This window comes from Xenopus tropicalis, chromosome 3 (assembly GCF_000004195.4).
Source record: "Xenopus tropicalis strain Nigerian chromosome 3, UCB_Xtro_10.0, whole genome shotgun sequence".
In the NCBI taxonomy this organism is placed as follows: Eukaryota; Metazoa; Chordata; class Amphibia; order Anura; family Pipidae; genus Xenopus; species Xenopus tropicalis.
The window spans coordinates 103,872,997-103,887,302 of NC_030679.2; the positions used below are offsets into that span (position 1 = coordinate 103,872,997).

The following is a 14,306-nucleotide window of genomic DNA, read 5'->3' on the forward strand; positions in this document are numbered from 1 at the left end:
AGAGGTAGAATTCCTATTCTTTCTACCTCCATATCTGACTATTCAGCCCTGAACATTGGTGGAGGGTATGAACGATTGATCTCAGGAAAGTTCGTAATTCTAACGTGTAGGGCAACCTTAAGGCTTTTATTCTGAGTAAATAAATTGTAGTCCTGTCTTAAAATTCATTTATCAGTTGGTTTATCTATAACGTAAAAGAAATATTTTTCATTTTTATATTAGAGCACCTATTATGATGGTTTACATTTATACACAAATTTTAAACAAGCCTCACTTTGCAGATGTTTCCATGTACTTATACGAAAAAATGGAAAGCAACCCATTCTTATAAATATTAGATTTGAATAAGGCTATGATGTATAATGACTAAATCTTCATGTATCACTGCCCATAGCCCTCCTATGTAATACTGCCCTCACAACAGGAACTTAAAACTAGTATTCTGAAGGATACATAGTGTGGAATATGAAGACCTAGTTTCATAATCTTGTAACACACAAATCAGTCCAATGCTAGCTTATCAACCACATTTATAGAACAACAATTTCCCTTGCCTTAAGCATACACCATCTTATCTGCCAGTTTTTCCAACACTATAAAAGTCCAACACAGAACTGATTTGTTTAGAAAAAGTGGTGATTCTGGATACTTTTCACAAGCAACATTATGCTTAAAAAAGTGACCACCCTACCAGAGGTATGAAGAAGCATTTCAGCCTTAGTAATATTCCATCTGGACATTAGAACTCCATTCCCAGAAACACAGATGGTAGTTATGAATGGTGAAACCTAACCAAAAGGTTATTCTGGGTGAATATAAGAATCTCTATGACTACAACACAGGAATCCACAAAGGAAAAATATGTCATATTCAACTGCACCTAACATTTTGACAATGCTCAATTTATAATATATTTGTGTTTTTCCTTGTCAGTAAGAAAAATATAGCTGAAATGTGATCCTAACCAAAGGTCATAATCGTGTTATAGTCAGAAAAACATGATCTGACCACACATAATTCAGAACTGAGGCTAGCTGCTTGGGGTTGATGAGAGTAGATATCAGGAATAGCTGAGATGCTGTAGTGACTTTTCCTGAATAAGCAGAGCTGCAAACTGATTAACTTAATAAACTGCCACTATGCTCTCTATAGAACCCAAAGTTATAGTAATACTCCCAATGTCCCCAAACAAAGTTAATCTTTTATAAAATACAAGTCAGAGGCTTTTAAAAATGTTGGCCTCAATTTGGTGCAGGATAAATTAGTGTGATTATAGCACTATCAATAACTCTTATGGTTTCATGCATTGCTGTATTCTTGCAGTATACTGGAACTTAGGACTAGTATAAACAGTAGGACCCAGAATCATATGTTTATTTGTCACCATGGTCATTTCCATCTAGGGTCTTTTCATCCAATCCAAAATCTTTAAGCAACATGGCTGAAAATTGCTTAGAACCATGATGAGTTGAGTTCTAACTTTAATTACTGGGGCACTTCTCCTACACTTATATTTTCATTTACACATTTGGCCCATGCATTTAACATCTTTGTTACCTTAATAGACAAGTCAACCCAAAATATAATTTTTTGCCTAATAAAAGAAAACATAATTGTAAGCTACTTTGCAAAATACATTCATATTAAATTTGCAATGGTTTTACTTATTTGTATATATAATTGTTAATTGTCTGTCCTTTTCTATTCACTGCCCTGGTGGCTCTGGCATTTGAGACAATGTAACACAAGCCAGCTGATTAAAGGAACAGTAACACCAAAAAAGTGTATAAAAGTAATAACAATATAATGTACTGTTGCCCTGCATTGCTACAACTGGTGTGTTTGCCTCAGAAAGACTAATATAGTTTATATAAGTAAGCTGCTGTGTAGCCATGGGGGCAGCCATTCAAAGGAGAAAAGAAACAGGTTACTTAGCAGATAACAGATAAACCCCCATTATATGGGGCTTATCTACTAGTTATCTGCTATGTAACCTGTGCCTTTTCTTTTTTTTTCCAGCTTGAATGGCTGCCCCCATGGCTACACAGCAGCTTATTTATATAGTAGCTTTTCTGTAGCAAAAACACCAGTTTTTTGCAGACAACAGCACATTATATTTTAATTACTTTAAAACACTTTAATTTTTTGATGTTACTGTTCCTTTAACAGACCTGTCTTGCTGGAGGAGACTTACCTTTGCAACATTGTTCAGCAAATGCTGCTTTCAATGACAGTTATATTTACAAATAACTTTTAAAGCATTAAAATTTTCAATAAATTCCCATTGGAAAGTTGCTTGGAATTATGTTTTCTTTATTTTTTACATTTACAATATCTTTTAAAGCATTCAAATTTTAGTTTAAAATTAAAACTATTTTTGGGGTTGACATGTCCTTTAAATGTATGCAAAGGAGAAATCAATGAGGAATTATACGTTTTTAAAAGGGATCTTCATGCTTTTGTTTAGCATTATATATACACAGAAATTTGCAGTTCTACCTTGCAACCAGCAAGCAGATTTATTTAGAATCTATATTGTTTTTTATATTAATTGCTAATCTTTCTATTATAACTCTCTCTTATTAGTGATAGTGAGAGTGCACTGCCTGGCCGCCAGAAAAGAGCAGCTGATCACAAAGTTCTAATTAAAAAATTCCTGAAACAGATATTAAGTAATAAGGGGCAGATTTATACTGTTCATTTTTTTTTTTTACTGATCAGCAAAAATGCTTTCCGTTTGATGACAGTGTGGAAAAATAGCTGGTCTGAATCATTACTGCCCCTTTATATGCATGGTAAACATGGCAATTGCTATATATAACCACTGTCGTATCAATCAAGTGACATCATGGGAGAATTTAAACTTTCAACAAACTATTTTGCATATAACTAAAGCAACCACTAGAACCACTAATATTACTAGAATATGTTAGATTTTAAGATTTTGGGATCTATATCTACAGCTACATAAAATTTAGCCTAATGGCTTTTAGATTTCTGATCTGGATTCCTTTAATAATAGTAAAGATTACATACGTGGACTGTACGTGGACTGGAGCTCATGCTTGGCACTTTCACAGCACCAATATTTAACATACTATTTTAAAAACAAGCCAGCTTCTTTCCGCAGCTAATGAACGGCACCATTCATGGAAAAATCATCGTGTTTCTTTAATGCTCATATAGCGTTTTCCATCCATGCTCCCGCTGCTCACAACTGCATTGCAATCAGGCCCTGCATTTAGCTGGCTAGTCAACTTGAAAGAGCATGTTTGTTAGCCTACCTGTGAACTGCTTAGAAAAAGAAAACTTGGAGCACTGGATAGAATTCAGCATTTTATTCCATATTTGATTTATTTGGCTTGCTAGCTGCGGCCCTCTGTCAGCACAGCTAATACTCACAGTTCAACAAACAGCTGGAGGGCTGCAAAATAAACTCCCCTTGTTCCAAATCATTTTTACTGATTTTTTTAATGTAACCACAATACACAGCAAGGCATGATCTTAAATCTTGCTAGAAGTTCTTACTGCAGCACAGTGTATTGCAGATGCTGGTTTTATATACAGAAGAACCTCAATTTGACATTTCTCAGAAGACAAAATTAAATCTGATATAAACGGCAGGAAAGTGTAAATGATGCGAAAATAAATTTGGGTCCTTGGGATCATATCAAACTTATGAATGTAAAATCAAGGTTTAACCAAGGTTTGATCAATCTTAATCAAGGTTTGATTTATTGCTAATCACTCTATATCAGGGATTTTAAACCTGTGGGATAACCTCTTATTTCCTTCTAGTAGGACTCATGCTTCCTTATTCTCTTTCCATGTCATATGTGTTAAGGAAACAAAGCAAAACAAATATTTTGTGCACATGATAAGTACACAATGCTGATATAATGTTGATATAATTCTCCCATGACTAATATCTATGTATTCAAGGAAAGGTTACAGGTTAGAAATAGTTAGAAGAGATGTATATATTCACTACTTCCATCAGTTGAAATATATTATTCTGTACTTGCCCTTTCAGTAAACAGGGATCTATATTACAGTTAGTACAAGGTTGGAATAGGGATCTTTCGGGTGGGGGTGATGGGTTCTACCAAGAGATGAACCACATTTATCCAATTCAATATTTTTTTGCTTTTAAGGCTTTGTTGAACTAGACATTTAATTGAGCAGCTGAGCATTTTACAGTCTTTTGGAATATGTGAAAAAAGGATGTGAACTCTAGCACACCCTGTAAAACATAAATGTCTAACAAAAAAGAATATGTTATTCATGTGCTCTGTACATTAGGTCAATTATTACTCACTTTCTTTGGATACTAACCAAACACCTCCACCCTCTCAAAAGCACTCACTGCCTTGTGCAAGGGCCTCACATAGCGGTGGCATGTGCCTTAGCCGCACAGGTCCTTGCCAACAGACATTTAGATTCCTTTGTCTCAACATTTTGAAACGTTGTACAAGAGAAAAACTGTTTGTAGAAACAAAGTTACTAACGCACAGCTAATGTAAATAGTAACGTGCGCTAGCGTTTTTAATTGGTCTCCCTCTTTAAACAATCCAGTTAGTTAATGACAAGTTGGATAAACACTATGATACTAACACCTCTGTGAGCTGCACTTCTTCTGTTAGTATAACTTAACATTTCAACGTGTTTCCAGGACGCAATACTCAGGCCATAAAAACTTCAGCATGAGAAATGAGATGACAAGTGGTAATAAGATACTGGTAAATAGAAATTCACCATTGCAAAATGGCCAGGCATAATTTAAAAGGTGAATTTGTGAGACCTGCCAAAAAGGAGCAAGAATGAGTATGTTAGCTTTATTAAGAGGACACTTGCAGGGGGGATAACAAAAAAGAAGCAGTCCCTGCAGCTGCCTGAGGCCAATGAGTATAATGGGGCTGGTGCACAACGTCAACAATAATTAGCTGAAAAATATATATTGCCCTTAGTTTGGGGTGTGGATATTGGGTCCCAGTTACTCCATTGGCTTATTGATAGCCACTTGTGCATGCCCTGAAAATACATTGCATAGAACTTTTAAGGGCAACCAAACATGCTCAATTGCTTCAGATAATCAAACCTTTATACTATCAAGGGGAAATGTCCCATGCTATTATGCTTTATATGTAAAAAAAAACAATAATTACTAAGTGCCCTGCATGATCTGCAGCCAAAGAGCCACATCTGTGCTCAGGGTTCTAGTCCAAGAATGAATATCTCTTTCCAAAGAGCTAAGGATCCAAGTCATGATGTACTGCAGATTAAGTAATTAGGGAAAACCAGATGCTGCACTGAAATAGGTGGCAAATAAAACGTTGTTATCCAGCAATACTAACAGTTCTATGCAGGCAGTTGCAATCCACATACAGCCACAATAAGAAGCTTGATATAAATCATTCCATAAACACTGTAAATGTTATTCAGCTGTTGTTAACATCTAACTTAATAGCCTTTACGCTTGCATCAAACACGTCATTGCAAAACTATAGCAACAATTCCCAAATATTTGCAAATATTTTCTCCTGAAAGAAACACAAACCAAGATTATTCAAGATATCTCTCCAGAGGATTTTTTCTTTGTTTTATCATATTGGCCCTGACATTAATGTGTGTAGCAAATAGTTCACCATGAGACTTGCCTATTTCTGCCAGGCGTAAGGAGCTCCTTGCATGCAGTGTGAAGGCACAGATAACAAACGCTTTTGCTCATTACTTGTACACATGGGCAAAGCAATAGGAATAGCAGACCCTTCTCCCCTTGTTCTAGCCAATACAGAGGTAAAATGTGTCCTTATGAAATAAAACCTACAAATCCAAGCTTCCGTTGCTGGACAACACCTCCTAGAGCCTCCTAGGCCTCTTGCTGCAGAACTGTTGTACTACAAATTGCACCTCATGCTAGCTGCCTTGGGTGCTAAGGGATGATGGGAGTTGCAGTTCAACAGTACCCAGGATAATGGATATCCTGAATAATAAGTTATGAAGACAATCAATGACCTAAACCATTTGTGCTTTATTTAATCTTGATTTTCAATTAGTAACCATGTCTACCATGGGGCTTTAGGCTTATGCCAGACGAGGTGTAGAGAGGATATTTTCGGCAAGTGGAAAAGCGCTTGTCGAAAAATACAGCACTACGCCTCCTACCTGCACCCGAATGAATGGAATACGCTCGGGTGCAGGCACATGTAGCCAAAATACGCATAAAAACGCGAGAGAATGGTCTGCACCCAAGCGTATTCCATTCATTCGGGTGCAGGCACAAGTAGAAGGCACAGGGTAGTATTTTCAGCAAGCGTTTTTCCAGTTGCCGAAAATATCTGCCCTACGTCTCATCAGGCATTAGCCTTATAGGCAACAGCAAATCACAAAATTCCTGCACCAACACATGGGGCCTGATTCACTAAAGTGCGATAAAAATGATTGCACGCTTTTTTGCGGTAAAAAGACGCAATAATTCGCGCGATTCACTATAGTATTATCGCGTGCGATAAATCGCCATTTTCGCATGCGGTATTTCTCGCGCTAGTTTTACCGCATGCGTTAATTTCCGCGATGAAAAGAATACGATCGCATGATTCTCTATAACTTAGGCGCGGTAAATATCGCATTCGGCTATGCGAAAATTAACACCTACTACAGGCAGCCGATAATTATAGAAAAGTACAGTAAATGAGCTTTTGGCAATAAAATATGGACTTTGCAGTGTTATTTATTGAAGTCTGTGTTTCCCCTAGAGTGACGCAGCCGCCAGTTTGCAGCGAAATGTTCATTTTTAAAATTTTCCGCAAGTATTGGCGTGTATGGCTAACATGGCGTGCGTTCATTTGCGTGACTATTTATATTTGGCTACAAGTGATGAAATGTTTCGCCAGGCATGGATTCACAGCGAATTTTTGGACGTGCGTTGAATTTTTTCGCGGCGGATTTTTTCATGCGTTTCACAAAACAATCCGCCAATGGCAAAACGCATGAAAAAATTCGCCACACAAAACTTCAACGCACATCCAAAAATTTATACAAGCGTCAAAAAATAATAGTCAGGGGCAACAATTTTTTTGCCCGCACAACATTTTTGCCATTTCGTGGATCTTTCGAAAGATTTGCTAATTTTTCACTAAAGGTAACCAGAACACATTTGCTCATCACTAGTGGCTACTATTTATAAGCATCTACTATTTATATGATACCATTTATATGCTACCATTTATATGTGGCTAATATTTATATACACCATTTATATGCGGCGACAATTTTTATACACTATTTCTATGCTACCATTCATATGCGGTGACTAAATTAAAATTAAGACGCGGTAAAATTTATAGCGCACACTAAAAATAACGCACATTTTATTGCACTTTAGTGAATCAGGCCCATGGTGTCTTAATGGTAAGAACTTGCAGTGCTGGGTTATGAGTTATAAGTTCAGTTCCAACACAGAAGTAGTTTTATTTATCCCCTGTATCTGTTTGGCTTTCCTCCAGTTTCCTCCCACACTCCAAAAAACATTAAGTTATTTAAATGTGATAGGGACCTTAGTTTGTATGCTGGACAGAAAATGGGATGTATGATCTCTGTATAGTGGTGCACAGACATGTTGGTGCTGTTGTTGGTATAAAAAAAAAGGTAACAGTAAACCAACCAACTAACGTAGCAATAGTCTGTGCCACTGAACTAGTCCAACACTTACTGAACAGTGAAAATAAGGAGTCTCTCTGTTTGCTGTGACATAATCAAAAGGGTAACGGTTAGGTGTATAAAGACTGATAGGTCCCCCCTTTGATCAGGAGTGTGCACAAGCAGTGTAAAATATAGGTTAAACTTTACCAAAGAGTAATTTCAAGACAACGAGGCAATGCCCCGAGGCTGTAGTCCGGAATTTCCATCCCAGATTCCATGCATTGATACATTTACACACAACCATATAAATTCCCATCCCTCATTTTGGCCTTCTGTTTGTGTTCCACTCCAAAGAACTTAAGATGCCAGACTCTTCTAGATAATTTCCGGCAATTTGTTAAGGTGTATTCTTCCAGTAATGTACTACGCTGTATTCAGAAGCAATGCCATTTTCAGATCACTTTCTTATTTTGCACAAGGGAGGTTAAATATATATATATTTATTTCTACTTTTTTTCTACTGCATATGGAATGTAACAAGCATACGGTTCCCTTTTTTCACTTATCATTAATCTCAATATTTCTGGCCATGTGCCCAGGAGGCTTCCTTTGCTCGGGGAAGAAGCTGCATCTTCCACAGCTGAACATTCCCTGGTATTTAGGAGACACATGAATCTGATGTATGCAGCTCATAAATCCTGTGCAATGTGAGGGCTTCAGCCATTCATTGCTGGTACATCCCTCCAAAACTATAAAATATTGCATAGACAGTGTGCTTATAGCCGAAGAATTGCATTTTGTGTTGTTTTTTTTTTGTTTTGTTTTTTTGGAAGGCAGCAGAATTATTGGGTAAGCAGGTTACAGCTATTTCTGTAGAGAGCTTTTAAATAGCCAAGCAAAACAAAGACCCTCTGCTTTGAACTACAACAGCCAACATGTAGTGGCTAATTCAGTTTTCTGTGAGTAGCATGTTACAACAGCAAAAAAGTTTCTGTATTTCACATCCCACTCTTAAAACGTAAACAATAATGTAACACAGCGCCTCAGGTGGCAGCAGACCAAATGCTCCAATGAGTCCATTAAGCCTTCCAAAGATTAGTTGTACAGGTATGGGACCTGTTAAGCTGGCCATACAAGCACCGATAATAACGTACAAAAGATTTTGATTGGGCGCCATTGAAGGCGCCTGAGCAAAATCTGCCTTCAGGGCTGAATCGACAGAAGGAGGGTTGGAACGATCTTTCGTGCGAAAGATCGAAAATCGCCACGTGTGTGGCCACCTTTATCCAGAATGCTCAGCACCTGAGATTTTCCAGATAAGGAGTCTTTCCGCAATTTGAATCTCCATACTTTAAGGGTATGATTTATCAACACTCAAGTTTGTTTTTTTTCCATAATTCAAGTTTTTTGTTCTAAAAAAACTAAAATTCAAGTTATGGTAAAAAAGTGCAAAAACTTAATTGTAAAAATTCCCCTTCCAAAACCTGTTTCTATAGATGTCAATGGGATTGTCCTAGGCAAAGTCAAGCCATATTTGCAAACTCAAAGTTTTGATCTTTTCAAGTTTGTAAACTCAAAAAAATTGAGGAATTACAGTTTTAACCCAACAGGATTATTTTGTTTTTGACCAATAAGGATTCCGCAGCATAGTTAGGATCAAATACAAGGTACTGTTTTATTATTACAAAAAAAAGGAATATTTTTAAACTAGGGATGCACAACATTTGGGATCAGGATTTGGATCTGGCTGAATCCCATCAGAAGTGTTCAGCTGAATAAAATGTGAAACCTTTTACCCAAATACAAGAGAAGAAATATAGGCACAAACCAAAGGTAAGAAAGAAGCTGATACCTTTTTACTTTGGAAGGAAGGAAGAATTAATCTCCAGTGCCATTCTTAGCTGTGACTGGAAAGCAAGAGTTGCAGGAGACACCAGCAAGCATAGACAAGGTGTAAGGAGGACGAGGCATTGAGAAACAGCATGCAAGACCATGGAATTGAGAAAAAAGAAAACAACAGAGTAAAATGAAAGTAAAGTGAATTTATACAGTGGAGTTTCCGTTACAATATGCACATAAAAAAACAAAGCACAAATATAACACAGATGCCCTGTAATGACTTATCTGCATTTATCTTAATCTGCTCTAGTGTAACATAATAAAAGCAAATATCTGTGGGTTGTTACTAGGGTGCAACTTTACCCCTGTGTTTGGCTTAACAAAACTTATACCATTGTCTGTATTCATTATACCTGTATTTGTATTTATCTAATTAAACTGTTGAGAGCAGGGCATATAATTATGCCCTCATAATTTTACTAATTTCTTTGAAGTACTACTGACTTGGTTTGCGGTTTTAGCCATACCTAAGCTCCAGATGTTCCAGTTTGTGCAGGAGCAACCTGCCTTTATGCCCCGCGCATAACTACCTATTGTTTTATAATCAAAAATTCATCAGGTGACATGACCTATTAGGCATCTGGTCAATCAGCTTTAGCAGGACCTGCCCTCATTCATTTGTTCATAGCTGTAATGCATAAATGAACACAATTTGGGCGAGAAATATGTGTATAATAGCCCCTTAGCTTAACAAACCTCATGAGATGACAGAGCATTTAAAACTACTTATTAACCTTATAAAGTAGCAAGAAAAGAAAGTTTTTAAAAAACATAAATTGTTTTATCCTGTACACTAAGGGGGTGATTTATTAATGTTTTATTAATGAGGTTGATTTTTTTTCACAATTCAAGCTTTTTTGCGCTAAAAAATAATTTTAAAAATCAAACGTCCGGTATTTATTAAGCACAAAAAAACAGAAAATTCAAATGTAAAAATGTGTCCTCTAAAAGCTTGCGAGTTTCTATAAAAGTCAATGGGAGTTGTCCTAGGCAAAGTCAAGCCATATTTTCAATTCCAGTTTTTCTGGAGTTTGTAAACTCGAAAATTCGAGGTATTCAAGTTTTTTTATATTCAAACAAGTTTACCTTAATAATAAAAAAGCAAGCATTCAAAATTTCAAGGCTATTTGATTTAGAAAAACAAACTCAAATTCACAAAATCAAAAATTGATAAACAAGTCCATAAGTCTTAAGAGAATCACTGTAGGGTTGCTTTTTAAGTACTCACCTCTTTCACACTGTGGTCCTGTAAAGCCATAAGTGCAGGCACAGCGATTTGGTGCAACACATCTTCCACCATTAAGGCATCCTTGTTCACAGACAGCTGTAAATTAAAAAACCAAAAATGTAATGGTTCAATGGAAATGGTTAGCATTACATACCACCTTTAGTCCATTTACATTTTAACCCATTGTGGGTAACACAGAGAGGGGCTGGAGGGCTACAGGTTGCAAGGAAAAAGTAAAGATAAAAAGGACAGCGTCAGGAAACATTTCAGCATTAATCTTCAGACTGATCTAAATAAGCCAGTGCAGGATGATGGGAAGCATGAGACACTGATGCTAATTAACTTTCATTCATTAGCATAAAGTATGGGATTTACAGATTAGTGCGGATTGACATGTGGGACCCGCGGGTTTACTCTTGAGTAAAGTGGGTTAGGGTTAAAATTTAGGCAACCACTGCGGGTTTGATTTGGGTATGGGTCAGACTGGGGATACACTTCTTCCTCTGCTTTGGAATTTCTCTGATTTGGAACCTAAAGCACATGCAGAACTAGCGTTCAGAGCAGGAAGACACAGGTAAAGGTTGGGTGCGGGTGCTACAATAACAACATTTTGCAGGTTGGGGTCAGGTGAGGCTTAAAGGACAATGAAAGCTTAATATAAATTAAAAGTAAGTCTAAAGGCATTCTTTTTAAGTACTGCATATCTAAATTCCCAGATCCCTGCTTGCTTCTCTGAGATATGGTGCTGGCAGCCTACAGCAGTGTGAAGACTACAGTGACATCACTGAAATCTCTCTCCCCTTCCTGTAGGTGCCAGCGGCAGCCTTCCTATTCTCTGAGCATGTGTGTAACTTGATCCTGTCTCCTGTTCTGAGCTACACATACCCACCAGCCAATCAGAAGCGGATCTGGCAGAGGGGAGCGTGGGGGGAGGGAATGAAACACATGTGCAGTATGAAGCAAGGAGGGAAAGGAAGGGAGAATACCTTTTTAAAGATGGCTGCCTGTTCTAGAAAATGTGAAGTAAGTGTGACTGAGTAAATATTTGATTAGGTGAGCCAAAAGTTTGGCGTTTTTACTAAACAATAGGAGGACTATTGGGCAGTATGCTTTTTAAATTTTGACTTGCATTCTCCTTTAAGGTTTTGTGGGGTAGGGTTAGGTGCATGTTGAGTTTTTTCTGTCCCACACATCAATAGTACAGATGGACCAGCTTTTTAGAATAATCTGTTACAGCACTGATCACTTTTTCACAGTAACTTTAATAATAAGTGTGGATGTAACGCCATGTAGTGCCATTTTTATCAGTAGTGCTATTTTCACCATGTTCGTAATATCACTGATAAATAGAGTTGTCTTGTGGTTCACTATTTTCTGTTGAACCCTCAAAGTACTTACGATGGCCACAGTGTGCCCCTGCATATCCCTTCTGGCAATGACACTGTTCATCACTGCAGGTTCCTCCGTTCATACATCTGATGTTACACTGCTGGACTGAAAATGCAAATATAGGGCCCCATTAAAGGTGAATTTTAAAATAAAAGTGAACAGTAAAATATTACAAAACTACTTGTGTACAATGCTCAAAAAAGGTGCTGATTTTAAACTGCAGCTATTAGTTACTAATGGCAGACGGAAGAAGACAAAAATAAAGGTGAGATTTGTCCAATTGGACCCAGCACGTGGGTCACCAAATTAGGCTAAGATTAGCTCTTTGGCAATTTTACCAAATGAGTGGAACATTATGGGGGCCATTTACTAACATTCTTTTTTTCATGTTTCAAGTTAAAACCCATTTTTTAATTTAAAAAAAATACATTTTTTGCCATTTATTATGTGTCAAAAGCATGAAAAAAGCAAATGTAAAAATATGCCATCTAAAAGCTGTCTAGGTCATATAGAAGTCAATGGGAGCTGTCCTAGGCAAATTGTAACAATCTTTATTCAACTTGTGGATTTGGAACTCGTGTTTGAAAAAAAACTCTAAAACAACTTAAATCTGAATGACGATAAATCTGCCTCCGAGTACAGTACATGCCAAGCTTTACAGAAGGTAGTTGTTTGAGAAGGCCCATACTTAACATTTAGGAACATTTCTGCTTAACTAGAAAATATTGCTTTGAAAAAAACATTTCCACCAGTCTGCCATCGGATCCCTTTGACTAAATGCGGTGGCAGAGCTGAGGGGTGAGCTACCCCTATTTTCATGATCGTTGATGGGAAGTAGGTGTGCTGAGGACCAGTGCCTAAGGCAGCAACAGACCAAAATACAGATCTAGTCTGATGTACACAAGTATGGTGCAATCGTTGTTGCTTGTCATCTTTTATATATGGGTTCAGAGATGACAAATTGCAATATTTCACATAATTCCAGCATAATTGCAAATCATAAGAACTTGATGTATCAATCCCTGGTGAAAAAGTTGTGCCCAGTTTATTAACTAGGCACAATCACTGGCTTCAATGAGAAACTGAGAGTCATTATTCTGACACTCAGAGAGCCATTAATGTATTAATGATAGCAATCAATTTGATATAAATATAGACATGGCCTATGATATGATTAACTTGTTAACCATAATATTTGGCTGCAGTACAAGAGGTTTAATCTGTGTTATTATTTGGCAAGTCAAGCATTTCCTGCTGTATTGGAAGAACCATGTACTGTGAACCCTATGCAGAAAATCAATATTGTGTAAAAGCAAAGTGCAGGTCCTTACAGAGAATTCCTGGCTACTGTCAATGACATTTTGCTGTTTGATTAAGTGATAATGCAAGTTCTTGCATAAAATCCTGGCTATAATGGAATCACTGAATGACGGGTGTTTATGTGTGTAGCTGACAAATCATCATGTGAGCAGGAAAAGACCAGTTTTTAACATGACTTTTCATCAGGCATTGCAATATTTTAGTTAATGGTTATATAATATAAAGGTAGTACAATTCTCAGCAACCATAATCAAAGTTCAGCCAAAGACTGGACCTCCAAGCTCAAGATTACACAATGAAAGGTTTCTTAAGTTCACTGAAACTGAACATTTTATATTTGTGTATTCACCTGAACAACAATGTCTGAAATAACCCAGCAAATAAGCAAACGAGCACAAATATATATATATCTCAGGGCAGCAAATATATATTTTGGAAACTATTTTAATATTTTTCCATTTCGATGTTACTGGTCCTTTAAATGAAAATGGAATGCAGTATGGTACAGCACAAAACCAGACTGCCCATGTGCATTGTTTTTACTTTTTCTGTCCAACTTCCATGCACCTTAAATGAGGAAAAGTGTTTAGCAAATGGACCCTTACAGACTCAATGGCAGCAGTGGAAGCAAAGTACATTGTGATTATATGGCAAGCCAGCTCATTACACCGAATTCCTGGTTGCAGCCAAAACACAGTTTGGTTTATAATTATGTGTGTAGTGCAAGTGCTGTAATTTGTGTGATTGCGTGTAGTCGAGGAAGAGTTTGCACTGCAATTATGTGGTAAAAAGTTTCCCTCACCTCAATGACAGCATTATATGTTTTCTT

At 37.1% G+C, this 14,306-nt stretch overlaps 1 protein-coding gene across 1 annotated transcript in view; it reads right to left on the reverse strand.

Moving 5' to 3' along the window:
• Positions 1 to 14,306, reverse strand: part of fbn1 (fibrillin 1) — a 123,049-nt gene that overhangs the window by 84,262 nt on the left and 24,481 nt on the right. Inside the window, exons 5-6 of the mRNA XM_002936569.5 lie at positions 12,167 to 12,262; positions 10,769 to 10,864 (exon numbers count right to left, since the gene is read on the reverse strand). Of these exons, the coding sequence (XP_002936615.3) occupies positions 10,769 to 10,864; positions 12,167 to 12,262 (192 nt within the window). The remainder of the gene's footprint in view (positions 1 to 10,768; positions 10,865 to 12,166; positions 12,263 to 14,306) is intronic.